Source organism: Sprattus sprattus, assembly GCF_963457725.1.
Source record: "Sprattus sprattus genome assembly, chromosome: 4".
NCBI classification, from domain to species: domain Eukaryota; kingdom Metazoa; phylum Chordata; class Actinopteri; order Clupeiformes; family Clupeidae; genus Sprattus; species Sprattus sprattus.
The window spans coordinates 10,653,063-10,667,713 of NC_137923.1; the positions used below are offsets into that span (position 1 = coordinate 10,653,063).

The 14,651-nt window shown below is 42.4% G+C and overlaps 1 protein-coding gene across 1 annotated transcript; it reads right to left on the reverse strand.

Annotated features, from left to right (window-relative positions):
- Positions 1–391: 391 nt before the first annotated feature.
- On the reverse strand, positions 392–8,271 carry phb2a (prohibitin 2a). The gene is made up of 10 exons (XM_080837155.1): positions 8,226–8,271; positions 7,396–7,528; positions 7,134–7,218; positions 6,459–6,538; positions 5,463–5,647; positions 4,317–4,446; positions 2,669–2,772; positions 2,015–2,092; positions 1,724–1,800; positions 392–1,225 (listed from the first exon to the last, which is right to left on the reverse strand). Exons 1-10 carry the CDS (start codon positions 8,244–8,246, stop codon positions 1,207–1,209), a joined length of 912 nt encoding a protein of 303 aa, XP_080693281.1. The 5' UTR covers positions 8,247–8,271; the 3' UTR covers positions 392–1,206.
- Positions 8,272–14,651: the final 6,380 nt, after the last annotated feature.

A 14,651-nucleotide genomic window follows, 5' to 3' on the forward strand; every position in this document is an offset into this window, starting at 1 on the left:
TGCCACTCATCTCCCTGCCCCACTCAATTTGAATAAGGGGGGTACATCCCCTAAATTACCCATCCCCCACCCTTCCCATCTCAAAGGGCTCATTACCTTTGCCTGGAGGAGGGACGGCGAAAGGCATAAAACATGCATTCATTCTTTTCTCTGCCCCCCCCCCCCTCTCTTGTTCAGCCTCTCACAAAAACATAGCCTCTAGCACTGCAGTGCATATGTGCATGCGCGCACATGAATACAGCCCTCCCCTTCCCCTCTCCTGCTCTCTTATCTCAGAGGCACTAGAGGGCCCTGGCAGCACGTTGAGGCATTGAGGAAGGGGAGGGAGAGATTGCATTTTAGCGCCATCAGGTGGTACAGTTGGGTACAACATCAATACATGTAGAAAATATGGCATGTAAAATAACTCTTTATTGATTTTTTTTTTTGCAATATATAGCCTTTCATTTCCTAAATGGAGTCCATTAGAAGTAGACTTTGCCCAAAAAGAAAAATTTGCTCTCAAAACCTCCTAAATGATTCAGAAAGAACCACAAGGTCACTTACTCATTCCAACAAACATTTAATCAAACTTCTCTTTGAGTTCTTGCTCGTCTTCCCAAAAAAAGACCACATCGAGACACATGAGAGTATGAATGAGGCCGAAGTGCAAACCCAAACCCTTGCAGTCCCGTGACCTCTGGCTGGGTGTTTAGCTTTTCCTTCAATGTCCTGATGAACCACGGCCATTCACAGGAGCCTATTCCAAGAGGAGCTCATATGATTTAAACCACTATCACACACTGCAGTGATAACAGGTCTAAGGGTGAGCTAAACAAATAGAGATTTGTACGCATAAGAAATGATACTCAGAGTCGTTTATGTGACACTGATTGCTGTGGTATCCTCAAAATAAACCTGACCTTCGCTGTCCAACCTGAGCAAGGATTCTGTCAAAGATCAACAAACGCCTGCTCCTAGGGGTAGGCTAGCTGAATAGAGGGAGGGAGGGAGGGAGCTGAACACAGAGTTCTGATGTTGTTAAGGCCACCCAAGTCTGTGTTCCCAGAGCCCAAGGACACACACTCGGGGACAGGCACCGGAGAGAGGAGATGCTGCTGCAGAGGGCGAACAGAAACTGAATGGGGATCAGGAGCTCAGATGGTTGACGTGTGGAATGCATACGCTCTCTCGCTCACTTGATCCACTCACTGGAGGGAGCTCCCCTCACTTGCCCAACGTCAAACTGCAAGAGAACAAACAAAGATAGGTTGGAAGGTATAAAGGTAATTCATTAATGGGCTTAATTAACAGGCTTAATGCCATTGTCAGCACCTATGCTTATTCTAATGGCAAGAACAGGGTGGACTGTAACAGACATGAAGACTATTCACTACGGCATACGACATAGACGGCCCCCTCACGACCCCCAATGCCTTAATTCTAGTTAAAGGTTAAGACGGAGTTGTATGCATTTCATAGAGGACCCAATCTCAGCCAGAGAGAATGGCAGAAGGAATACATTAGATTCCACTGCTGATGCTTGCTTTTTTTTGGAGAGTCTAAAGTTTGGCCTCACAAGCTGGCCAAAGTCGAACTGTCTGTTTTTTGAACTACCACAGGGCTGTGTTTGGACTTAATTACAATTGTGTCCACGGATCACTCATCAACAATACAAGAACATGTTTTTCAGCTGACACAAGGCAGTGCAGAAGTGGTTTACTGCGTTTCAAGCACCACATACTTGTTGAAATTCTCATCCTGGAGGTTCAGCACAAGGCTGTTAGCGTCCAGGTACACCCTGTTCTGTGACGTAGCGATCTGGAGGTCACAGAAGAGAACATAGAGGAAAGGAGAAGAAAAACAGTTCATTAGTCACTCGGCAGGCAGCCTAGAATGACTGTACAGTTTGCTTGCTGCCTTGACTACATGCAGAAAATGACTAATACAAAACAAGGATCAGAACAAAATAAAGGCACAAGAAATGACTATGCAGCTCCAGATGGAGTCAAAAGTCAGGAGCAGTGGGCAGTACCGTTTTGGCAATGTTCTGGGCAGCACGGATCCTCCGCAGTTTCAGGTAACCCGGGTTCTTGGTAACGGCCGCCCCCAGCTGCAGACCAACACAGTCACAACAAGACACATTAAAACAGTTTGAGAGTGTGCCATGGCCCTCTGTCCCACATGCCCTGCGAGTCACTGCCCTCCGGCCTCATTCAGAGCCCAGCATTGCTTCACAACCAAGGGCGCTCATAGAAGTGACCGCCGCCCTGTGAGCCTTTAAGTGCAGCACACAAACATGCAGAGGCATGCCAGACAGAGTCTCCCTCCCCCACCTGGGGCCTTCAAACATACCGCTTTGACACACGGCTACTCAAGTCTCTCTTCACAAATAGGTGCTTTTATAGTCTGAGCTTTCAGATGATCAGTATTGTTACCAATTCACCAAGTAAATTAGTTTTCTAGCGCAAATATCTTTACTATCTTGAGACCATACTTATATAATGTAATGAAGACTGTAGATAATCCTAACAATGACTTTGGTTTTACCATAAGGTTGCAATTTGTAATTGCTCCAAGGCTGGTGCTTTCCGTGTGTTGAATGTTTTGAAAGGCAAAGAGAGGGGAGACACAGAGGGGGTACACAGGGCCAAAAACTAACAAAGAGACAAGGACACAAGGCACTGACCATTTTAGCGGCTTCGGCCTCTCCTTCAGCCTGGATGATCTTCTGTCTCTGGTCCTGTAAGGCCTTCTCTACGTAGAACTGAGCCCTTTGCGCTTCCTGCTGGGCTACACAAACACAGACAGACAGCGCTTAGAGGTCTATTTGCATCATCATTGTATTTGAAGTGGGTACAGTTTAATTAAGGACCACAATAATCACACAGTAGTTTTACTAATTTACAATCAATTGTGCAGTATGTTCACCAACACACAGAAGCAGCCAGAAGGCAAAAGAGGAGAGACAGCGCTCTCTAGTGGCTCAAACAAAGCCTAGCATCACTGTTTAATAATGAGTCCGGTTCCAAAACTATCAAGCTAACTACCTAAAAAGGTATGCAAAAACCTTGCAAACACCACCAACAGCCCAGTTGACACTATCTGTGTATTTTGGCAGTAAAGCTGGCAATGTCTGGCTGTGAAAGCTTTTCTTCTATTTTTGCAGGGTGTTCCAGACCAGAACACAGAACCACATAGGGCATATCCTGGATGGCTAGTGGGAAAGACACAGGTGTTTATCTTCGTCCTTCACAAAACTAGTTGCCTATAAAACCATACCTCAAAAAGTGTCAAATTGTTGCATAGTTTTACTTTAATTTATGTGGTCTCATATCGGCAGACACTTCGATTTAGTTCAGATTATTAATTGGGTTCATCTTCATTGATCTTCCCAACAAGCTATGTTTAATGCCATTAAAACTGTTGATACATATTTGAAATGTAAGACAGTCCCAAGGCGCTTTGCCCCAGATTACCTTTATGATTGCAAGAAAACTGTAAAACCCACTATCTTCATAGTTCAAAAAGTGTACCGGATGCTTTAAAATAAGCCCAACACAAAATCTTCAGCTGAATAATTTGTCTGCCTTAAACGTAACTTTGGCTACATGTTAAATTACCTTCTTGTAAGTTCAGAATGGCTGCTAAACAACATCATTTCTTGCTGAAATACAATAAAACTAAAATAAAAAGGACTATTTGACTGAGAAGGGCTCCTGGACTTATACTGTCCAAAGCATACAATTTATAACCAAAATCTGACATATCTTCAAAAGTCCTTCTTTCAAGGACATTTAATTGTTTTTCCAGCCACAGATTGGCTGACATCTTGTTGTTTTACCATCTGCGTTTGCAATCTAGTCCAATCATCACACTCTTTAAAAGCGGAAAACAAGCCGTTAGATAAGAGCTTATGAAAAATGCCCTAGAATTAATTAGTTGTTTTTTGCACTTCCAATTACAATTGACTTCCCTACTTTCTTATTGTTTAGAGTTACCCTACAGCTGCATAAAATAGAAACGCACTACATAATGACTCTATTCATGAAAGATTTCAGAATATACAGATAAACAAGGTGAGTTCAATTTTTTTTTTCTTTCTTCAAAACAGTAAAACACCAGCTGTTTGATTTGCTGTTGACACCACCTCAATGGAGTACTATAAACCATATAGCTTACAAACAGAGGCCCATCATCCATAATTTATTGATGAGATCCACTAGGACCTCATAAGGGCCTCTCAGGAGGCAACACACACACAGACACACAGACACACACAGACACACACACCCCATCCCCCCCAAGGTCAGCGGCTGCTCTGCAGGAGGACTCACCGACTTGCTTTGCCTCCACGGCGGCTGTGTACTCTTTGCTGAAGCTCAGCTCTGTGATGGCCACGTCGTCCAGGATGATGTTGAAGTCCTTGGCCCGCTCGAAGAGATCGCGGCGGATCATGAGAGAAACCTGGGGACCACACAATACACTCAGAGGGGCAATCTCGCAGCACGAGGTGGACACACACTTCAGCGGACAAAAGTGGCGGGGCCGAGTGTGAAACAGGTGAAGCGTGAACGGCAAACAGATGATTTTTTTTGGTGAAGAGATTTCACAGAGGGCACGGGTGACGTGAATATGCCGACTGATGTTCTGCACTATCCATTGCTACTTGAGCGCTTCTACAACATGCCTTGATAGAGATGAAAGCTAACATGATGGTCAACATGGGGTCACTGGAAAAAATAAGATACATGCTGTGCAGGAGACTTTTTTTCCCGAACTTTCTAGATCTTTATAGAAGCGTTACAATGATGTCTTCCACTTCCCTCATTATCAATGTAAATCACCTTGTGTCTGCTTTGGCATCCCATGCTTTTCCACACCGAAAGTCCATGGCCATCACTCAACACGGGAATGCACTGGAATAGCTTATATTCATGTGGACTTCAGTAGCCTTGTTTAAATAACTGCACACCACAAATATGATTGAATAGGCACCATCCTGCTGTATCTTAGGTATGTCCTTGAAAATGGCAACACATTTTCATGGCATCATAGCACAATTGTGTCCATGAAGAATCCAGGCATGGGCAGGTAATGCTTACAGGAATTTTAGTCCATCAACATAATATTGCTACCTTTGTGGTCACAGGTGGCTGACTGTTAGGCTCGAACCACAACCCCAAGCTACATACTGATGCCGCCTTCGAGGATGCTGGCAAAGATCCATAATAAGGCAGTCTAAAATATGGCTTACTATGAATCTTTGCCCCTAAAATATGGTACACCTTTAACATTGCAAATAGGACCAACATATGAAACGACAAGTGAAAATATGCTGCACTTCTTGTGAGCTATACTGATACTGTGCTGATATACCAAAACTAATTTGATCAATTTCTATGTCTTTCACATGCCTTCACAAGACTAGGAATAGACACCATTTTGGTACTTTCACTGCAGTCACTGCTGTGTTCCTGTACCTGAGATCTCATCGTGATGAGCTGGGAGGCGTTGAACTTGGCCACCACGCTCTTGAGCACCTCGTTGACGATGGAGGGCAGCACGCGCTCGTCGTAGTCCTTGCCCAGGTGCTGGTAGAGCGCGGGCAGGTTGGCGGCCAACGGCCGCGACAACACCCGCAGAGAGATGTTCACCATCTGCAGGTCTGAACGGGGGAGGGAGACCACGTGAGAGATGAAGAGGACTCAAACTGACAGCGTGTGGCAGACAGACTGAGACACGGTTAAAGGTCGCACATGCTTATTCCGTGGTCTAGCATTTCGTGTTTACAGTTGGCAGCAGACCAAGCGAGCTTGAACAATCAAGGTTGGGATGCTCTGAACAGTACACAACACAATGATCAAAATGATCTAGGTTTTGATATTGCTGCGGGATCATTACATAGCATACAATAACTATAACCTATAGATATTTTTTTTAGGAGTGCAAATAAACAGTGCTTGTATAAAATTCACAATAGTAGTATCTTTTATTGAATTGCATATCAAAACCTATAAAAAAACAAAAACAAAGCAAAAATGGCATTGCGAGGCCAAGCACACACTTTAACTACAGGTACTTTTACAAACAATGCCCGAGGCCAAGAGCTGATAAGTGTTCTCCCCTACAGGCAATCCAATCCTCTTTAGTTCCCGAAATGACTGCCATTGCCTTTTGGTGTGCAACATGCTGTCCAAGGCAAATACTAGATGCCTAGGTTCAGTGCTCACCCTCACTGCCTCTGCTGATGCTGCTGGTGGCACCTGAAAAGCCTTGAGTAGTTTCTTGCTGCAGCTTGGATCAAGTGCACGGCTAAACAAAATATATCGAAAATATCACTGTCTGCTGTCCAGTGGTTAACTTGCTATTTTGCTTCTGTCTGCTGATTACACAAACTGATTCTATAATTTCACTGCTACACAGAAGGAGGCCAACTCAACTAAAACCAAACTGCAAGGCCCAATGTCAAAAAGTACCTTTGCTTCCTGTTAGGGAGGAAATCTTCCTGGGTCTTGCTCTAATGTCATAGATGATGGGGTACTGAAACCAAGGGATCCTGTTAAAAAAATGAAAACATATAATACATATGGTTTAATTCAACCTTATTTGTCAGATTCAGTACCTACATTAGGGGCGATAGTGGTACAGGAGTTAGAGAAGTCGTTTAGTAATCAGAAGGTTGCTAGTTCGATTCCTCACTGTCGAAGCGCAAGCTCCTTGAGCAAGACACTGAACCCCTAATTGCTCCTGATGTGCAGTGTGCCATCAGTGTAGATGTAAAATGTATATACATCCTTGTAAGTCGCTTTGGATAAAAGTGTCTGCTAAATGACAAAAAGTAAATGTAACATAACAATATTAGTGATACGACTATAAATAACCCAGGTTTTTTCCCCAGCCACATGACACTATGTATATTCCTTTGGATAAAAGTGTCTGCTAAATACCAGACCTTTACCTTTTAATTCTCCAAAAGTCTCTGTAGACAAAAATGCAGGACAATATCCAAGTCACACGTATTACAAACAACTCAAAATTACTTTACAACACATCTGTGTGGTTGTTTCTATACCTCTGTACCAGTTTAATGCCGTTCAATCCATACAAACATTTACATTACGAAACAAGATAATGACAACATCCAGCCATACCTAAAGTGGAGGCCCTCTGCCAGCACTGTGTCCATCTGGATCCCTCCAATGCGATTAAAGACGATGGCTCTCTGCCCTCCCTCCACTAGGGAGAAAACAATTGAAATACTATGAAGAGAAATGATCACATCTAAATAACACCCCTAACCTGCCCATCCCATAGTGGCACTTCCACTCTTGAATACATCTGAAACTCAAGAACAAATCTGTGCATTAAGTGGTCTAATGAACCACTGCCATGCGGATAATTAACACCAGGCACCTGTATATGTTGCTTCTTTAGCGGCATAAAACAGGGCTCCGGCTCCAATGAGCAGTTTGACACCAATTCCTGCTCCTTTAGGACCGCCGGATGACATCCTGCCTGCGATCTGCCGGAGCTGCTGGAGGAAACCCTGTTCCATCGAGATGTAAGCAGACAGAGATCAACACATAGATCAAGACTGGTTGATATTTAAAAACTATTTGAAATATGACTATGTGAGGGCAATGTTTAAGGGAAGTTAACGTTAGATGTGTCTTCATAAACTTCGTATTATTTACATCTTCGATACATGGGCTACATTAATAATCATAAGCCTGCTTCATGACCTCAACCATGGTGAGGTAAGCTTATTTGATAACACTTGTTGAATGGTTGAAAAGCTTACCACACCCCACCAAATAAATAAAGGGCGTGCTAAGCATGAAAGTAAAGTATTTAAGGTTATCTTGGAGGTCTACTGGATTTGACGTTACCACCTTTGACGTTAGTGAGTTAGCTAATGTTAGCTATAAATACATAAAGAACGAATGACTAACGTGACTACAGGGCTGTAAAACGTATTCCACGAAGCAATATTTGACTTAATTGTCTACGCAATACTAGGTTAGTGTGCTAATGCTAGGTTAAGGTAACTGTCTTTTAGGTTAAGGTTAACTTGTTATGAGGCATGAGATGGGGACATGCCCAATTCAGAAGTAATTTACAGACCAAGGTACCCAGTCAAACCGTCATTCGTGTAATGTATGGCAGTGCACATGCATGTAAAGCGTTAACAAAAGCTTCGGTACAGTCACAAAAGTCAAATTAAACTGATTTATAAAACTCACGCTGGGATCTTTATTCGCCATGCTGACTCTGCTCGTGATACGTAGTTTGTAATAACCCAAGGTCGTACTGAAGCACTTCCTGTGGCAGCAAGCTGCACCATGGAAGTTGTAGTCTGTACCTAATTCGTGCAGCAACGTAACTGCACACGTAGCGTGAGATGTAGCCTACAGGGGGCGCTGTTTCCCTTAATGACACAGCTGTACTGCATTTTACTTTATCATACATTTGGTACAAAAGCTTTCATATATTTATCTTTAGGTTATATTAACTGATTTGACATTTTAAGTTATAGCTTATTATTATAAGTTAGAACTAACTATAAAATGAGCAATGAAGATATCAGTTTCCTATTTATACGCTTAATGTCTCTCCAGTATTTTTATGTGTTCTCTGGGGGACAGATGTCACTTTGCCTCTGAGAGAGTTAGGCCTGTTTTACCTGCTGCTCAAACACAATGTCTGACACTGACCTCTGCAGCTGTCAATGGAGGAATCAAAGTACCCGATCCCTCACTGCCCAAACCCGCAACCAGCCTGACCCTAGATCAGTGGACGGGTTGCCAGATGCAGAATTTGCACATTGTTGCGTAGTGTCTGAGCAGCAGATAGGAGTGTTGTTTCATGACTTGGAAAGCTAGCAGCATACCAAATGGTTTGTGACCTTTACCTCACAGCAGTTTGCCAGGGGGAAATCCAATCCTGGTGATGTGCTGGACCTCACAGTGCTCTGTTGACAAAAATGATTTTGAGGCAACTAAAGGAAGTTGTCAGTTGTACTCAAAGTAAATAGCACTTGATTATGTAAAATGACTCTGTTGCGGCCACATTTGTATAAATTTTGCAATAGCTATCTGGACAGTGCAAACAGTACACCAGAATGTAATGAATTATTCATTAGAGTACCCTGTAGGTTGGGGAAGTGCTCATGTACCAAAAGATCAGCTGGAGGATCTCTGGGAAATAAATAAACAAGTAATTTATAAAAAGGCCAAAATGTTGTCTCAATTATAGTGTTATCTAAAAGGCTTAATTGGAAATGCAAACATTGGAGGACAATTGTTGTGCGATAGAGTAATGCTATGCTCATACAAAAAGGAGAATAAAACTCCATGCAGAAACAGGGTGAAGGATGAAATGCTTTGAGCGCAGTGAGCATCTATGTTAGAGAGACCAGACATTCCTGTGCCTTGTTCAGGGCCTCTCAGTGTTAAACAAGCTTTACAATTTGCCAGTCTTTAATCAGATGATATTGCTATTTCCCCACACCATTTCTAAATCCTAGTCCTCTCCCAGAACCAGGGGCTTATTTCCTGTTATTATTGGGGTCATTATTGTGGCAAGCATCTGTCCAGCTGTTCTAAGCAGCTTTTAGATACAGCAGCTAGCTTAACATCCTTCATTTAATGTTTACGAGCTTCAGCTGCCATGGATTTATACCAAGAGTACAATATAATTTAGTTATACACAAACATAAAAAGCACACATGTAGTCGTTAAAATGATAGATGAAAGCATTAACAATGTCAGGCATTAAATTGTATACTGTAATTACTCTACAATTTTTGACACTGCATATTAACACATATAATTATCTTACTTGTTTTGGTTAAAAGCATCTTGTAATTGAGCACACGGTATGTCATCCTATATACAGTGAGTCTAGGTCATTGTTTTTCTGTTGCGGTAAGCTGTAAGGTGTTGTACACCTTTGGCCTTAAAGAGGCTGGGAGGCAGTGCCTACGGATATTTGTGTCTGGAAAGTACACAGGGTCACTTCTTCCAGGCCGTGCAGCTTTTTAGACAGCAAAGGCAACCCCCCCATCGCAGCGCCTCCTTCTCTCCGTGACAGATGGATAGGGTGTGAAAGTTCCCCCTTCTGTTCCACGCTGTGCTGACGAACCCCCCGCGGTTCCCGCTGCATTGTCATTGCCTGACCTCGGCCACCGAAGCGCGGTGACATAAGCCCCATCTGTACCCTCTGGATCAGATACGCCAGCTACAGCCCCTTGAATAGAAAAGAAGACTGCCTGGAGCCAAAAAAGAGTCCAACCGTCTCCCTCATGGATGCCCATTCACAAGCTACATTTTCAGTATTTACTTTTACTCTAGGCTTCCATTAAGAGAATTGCTGGGTCCCTTCATCCTCTGTGAAGAACAAAGGAAGCTTATGAGAGTGTAGTCATCTGAAATTGGCATTCGATACACAGCATCGTCATCTCCACTCCACTCTAAGGTCTCAGGCCCATCTCATCTCACCTATAATGGGTCAGGGGAAGTGGAAGGATATGAAAGAGATGCGATGATGAGACACGCCACCACTGGAGTGCCCCAGCTGCATGATGAGATGGCTTGTGTGTTCTTTCAATCATCCATACTGAACATTGCTTAATTAAAGGCAAGCATTACATCAGAGATTGCCTGTTTATTGAATTGTTCCTGTTCCACAAACACCTCCAAAAAGGTTGATTCTGTACCCTTAAAACTCACACCTCAGGCTTGCAGTGGTGTTGTGTTGGGAAAGGATAGGGTTAGGGGGGACTTCGATCTATGTTCAGTGCTTTATGATAATGTTTATTCTTAATTGTGCTATTATGAACCATCATAACATTCAGTTTCGATTTATTTGTGTTTCTTTCTTGCTGCACTTTGCAATGGTACAACTGTGTACCATTATGTCGCTACATAATCTGTTATGGCTCTTTAGAGTAGCATGATCAGTAATGTAACTGTTTAATTCTTTAACACCCCATTCCCACTCACACTGAAGGCTGTGTATTTGTCGCTATTTTACCGTGGTTGGTGTCATGTGAGAATGGGAGCAATGCAGTAGAGTTGAACCATTCATCTATCCCCTGGCGACCTAGTAACATTAATGATAATCTGCCATGGCTCCAGCAGGAATTAGAACCATAAGATTAATGTGACATTTGTTTGTAACATTGCTGGCGGCGATGTAAATGATAATGCTGTGTATAAAACAAATGTTTAGTAGCTGGAAGAGATCTCTCTCAACGTGACACAGAGACATGGGCACTGGGCTTAAGTGCTGCACAATTGTTGTTCGACTGGGGCTACAGCTTTTTCCACTCAACAGCCAGTGTGACACTTTCTGCTAGTAGGAAAACTAGCTTGCTGTTAAGTGTTCCACGGTCATGTGATCAATCAAACAAATCTACGTACAAACAGCCCCCCCCCCTTCTCTCTACCCCCCCCCACCACCTTACCCTCCGTCTCGGTATTCAGTCATTCAGTCTCGGTATTCAGTCATTCAGTCTAAATGCTAAGTTTGAGGAAATCTATGTTGTGCACCAAGGAGATTTTGTTTTTTTGGTTCATTGCCCAGGTAGGTGTGGCCTAAAGGTGGCGTACTACGGAGGCCCAGTCGAATAGGCCTAATGTTTCAGCCTCGGCTTTTTACAACAACCTGGATTTGACGCCTCGAGAAGTATTTCATATCCAGTCTGGCATGTTTTACACGACTTGCACAGGTTCATTATCTGTAGTATTATACGTAATATACAGTCAGGTGGGAATACACAACACCTGTGACTTTACCTTTAAGGAAGACTGAGTGGGAATGAAAAGTTGTATCTATCTATCTTGTATATTGGTTTTACCTGATACATTAATGGATTTGATCTGTGAAAGGGGTTTAAGTGTGAGGTGTAATCTTAACCATGTGCAAAAGTAATCAGATCAAGGATTTATATTCTTTTTTTAAATTTCTTTAATTAGGAACTCAATTTAAATGTAAATAATTATTCATGTCAATCCAGTCAAATAACTGAGAACCTTCCATGGTATATCAATAAAGTATTCAATCAAGAATGTATTCAACATATGTTCATCAGTTTCCTCTATGCTGTAAGGGATGTCATCTGATTAAGTGAACTGTCCCTAGCTTTGTCTTTCTGCCTGACCAAAAGGATGACATCAGGGCTTGGAATATGCAATCTTCGTGTACAATCCCAGAGAAAAACTGACGTGCAGATACACAGCCTGGTTTTGGATTGGTGTTTATTCTACGTATTTTGCTGTCTTTATTCCATATTTCTATAATGCTTCGATCCTTTAATTTGACTGACTACTGAATGGCTGAAAGAACAGAAGCAATTCACCTCAATATAACAGGTCCACATCAGTACATCAGGGTCAGCTAGCTTCAGTGGAATCATTTTTTGAATGATAATATAATTTAACTTGGTTGCAAGGATTGATATGAAATTATATGAGAAATGAAATCGAGGGGCACTACTAAGCCCACTATTAAAATGCATAGTTGATTAATTACTCATTCAGCTGATAAACATTTCACATTGTGCCCTTTGAGGAGGAATGCTATTTGCAGAGAAGATGTCTGTTAATATTGTGAATGCCAGAGGCTATGCAGGGTGAGCTAGGTCCATGTCCATGGACCAAATACGCATGGGTAGAGGCACATCACATACATAATGCAGGAGTAAAACCTGCACTCACTGTGGAAAATCTCCGAACTAAAGTAATAATTAATAATGGCAAAAGTAAAAATAATTGCTATTTAGTTGTGTCTATCTAATTGTATTAGTGCATTTTATGTTGGTGTTTTCCTCCTTGTGTTTTGGAGTGAATGTAGAATATTTAGGGAAACAGTCATCAACAGAGAGTGTGAGGACACACAGCGGGGCAGGAGAGTCTATAAATAAAAGTCAGCAATAACCCTCTTGCCTCTCCTCATGGTGTACTGTTGTCGTTACCTTGAGAGGTGCGACAGTACCTCACCCAAAGAGCATGAGGTAGACGGAGTGCCGCTCAAATTTCCTCTGCACAGACAGGCACAGTGGAAATGGCAGCTCCTTCTAAGCTGGATGCACATAATACTCTAGAGACTGAAAGGAGGTTTGCAGGTTTGTCAGTGTTTGCAAAATGAGGAAATACTGTTAAGAGTTTATCAAATGATCACACATAATACTAATACTAAATGATCCCTCTCTTTCTCTCTCTCTTTCTCTCTTATGCTGTGGTTTCATGTCGTAGCTATCTTTATTTTACTTTCATCCACAAGCTGGCCATTCCCTACAGTGATCCTAAATCTCTCCCCACACCAAAACTCTAACAGCTCCCTAGCAGTACTTGTCCTTGTTGAGATTTATGTGATCCGTACCAAGAAGGGTTAGTGAAAATGTCAATCCATCAGTCCTACTGAACCTCTTTCCCCCTCTTGTAGACCATGACAGCTAATTACATTCACCACTGATACTATAATGTACAGAGACCAGCGTGTACAACAATGGTCACATTACCCTCAGACAGAATGTATAAGAAGAAAGATATGAAAGATGGGATCAGACCGGGAGCCTATACTGTGTATGGATTCATATGCAAATCAGTTTGTGATAGAAAATGACTGCTCAATGAACAAATGCAAATGCAGATGCTCCCATATGAGACGGGACCCTCAACACCCAAGCAAAGCTTAAACACAAACTAGGTCATTTTGATATGAGGTGATGATGGTGATGAGCTATTTTCCCTCTCCAAGAAAAGTGGAGATTGCAAAATCAGTATATTCGGTGAGAAAACAGGTATATGCAGTAGGAGCTATTTGCATGTCTTGACCCCATTTCCTCAGTTACGTTGTGGAACTGTTTGATTACTTACTCATGATTCTCAAAGGCTCATTTATCTGGAGGCCGAAACAAAGGCTCTGAAAATGAATAGTACACAAGTGTGTGGCAATTCTGATTAGGTCTGAGACGACTGGCTGCATGGAGGGCAATCAATCATAATGAGAGGCTTCCTCAAGCCCTTGTCTGTATATTTGTGTGGTGTGTGTGGTGTGTGTGTGTGTGTGTGTGTGTGTGTGTGTGTGTGTGTGTGTGTGTGTGTGTGTGTGTGTGTGTGTGTGTGTGTGTGTGTGTGTGTGTGTGTGTGTGTGTGTGTGTGTGTGCATGTTTGTATGTGTACAAGAGGAAATATGAGGAGTGTGTGTGCTTAGGGGCTGAGGGTTGGAACCTCTGGTAATGGAAATCCTGCTGTTCACAACCCTCCATGGTATTCTTAAAGTTCTCATTTCAAGGTTGGGTTAATCAAGTGCTCTGTGAAGTATGCTTTCACTGACCAGTCTGTGACTTTCCCTACACTCTTTAAGGTTTTTTCCCCCTTACAAGGTGCCTTAATAAACTGTGCTTGATAGTTCTGTCTATTGGGCCTTTTTAAAACAAGGAGAGGACAGGTGCAGTTGCTGGTCAGAGAAAAAAAGAGACAAATCTGTTCACACAAACTCTTTCTGACAGCAGGATCATCCCCTATCATGACCTCACCATCTGGGTAGTTGACAGTTGATAAGGAATAAAATGTCCATGATGATACATGATGCTATGTCAAATATACATGTACTTAGTTAGTGTTATGGCCTAGTCTTTTTCATTTGAAGCAACAGTGTTTGGA

Bases quoted from the DNA above. Each gene is read 5' to 3' on its own strand.
- phb2a (XM_080837155.1), bottom strand. From the start codon at position 8,246: ATGGCGAATAAAGATCCCAGC. The intron at 2,093-2,668 runs GTCAGTGCCTTG...GTTGGTCTGCAG, and splicing joins AGGCCGAAGCCGCTAAAATG to CTGGGGGCGGCCGTTACCAA. The intron at 1,801-2,014 runs GTACTGCCCACT...TGTGACCTCCAG, and splicing joins CCCAGAACATTGCCAAAACG to ATCGCTACGTCACAGAACAG.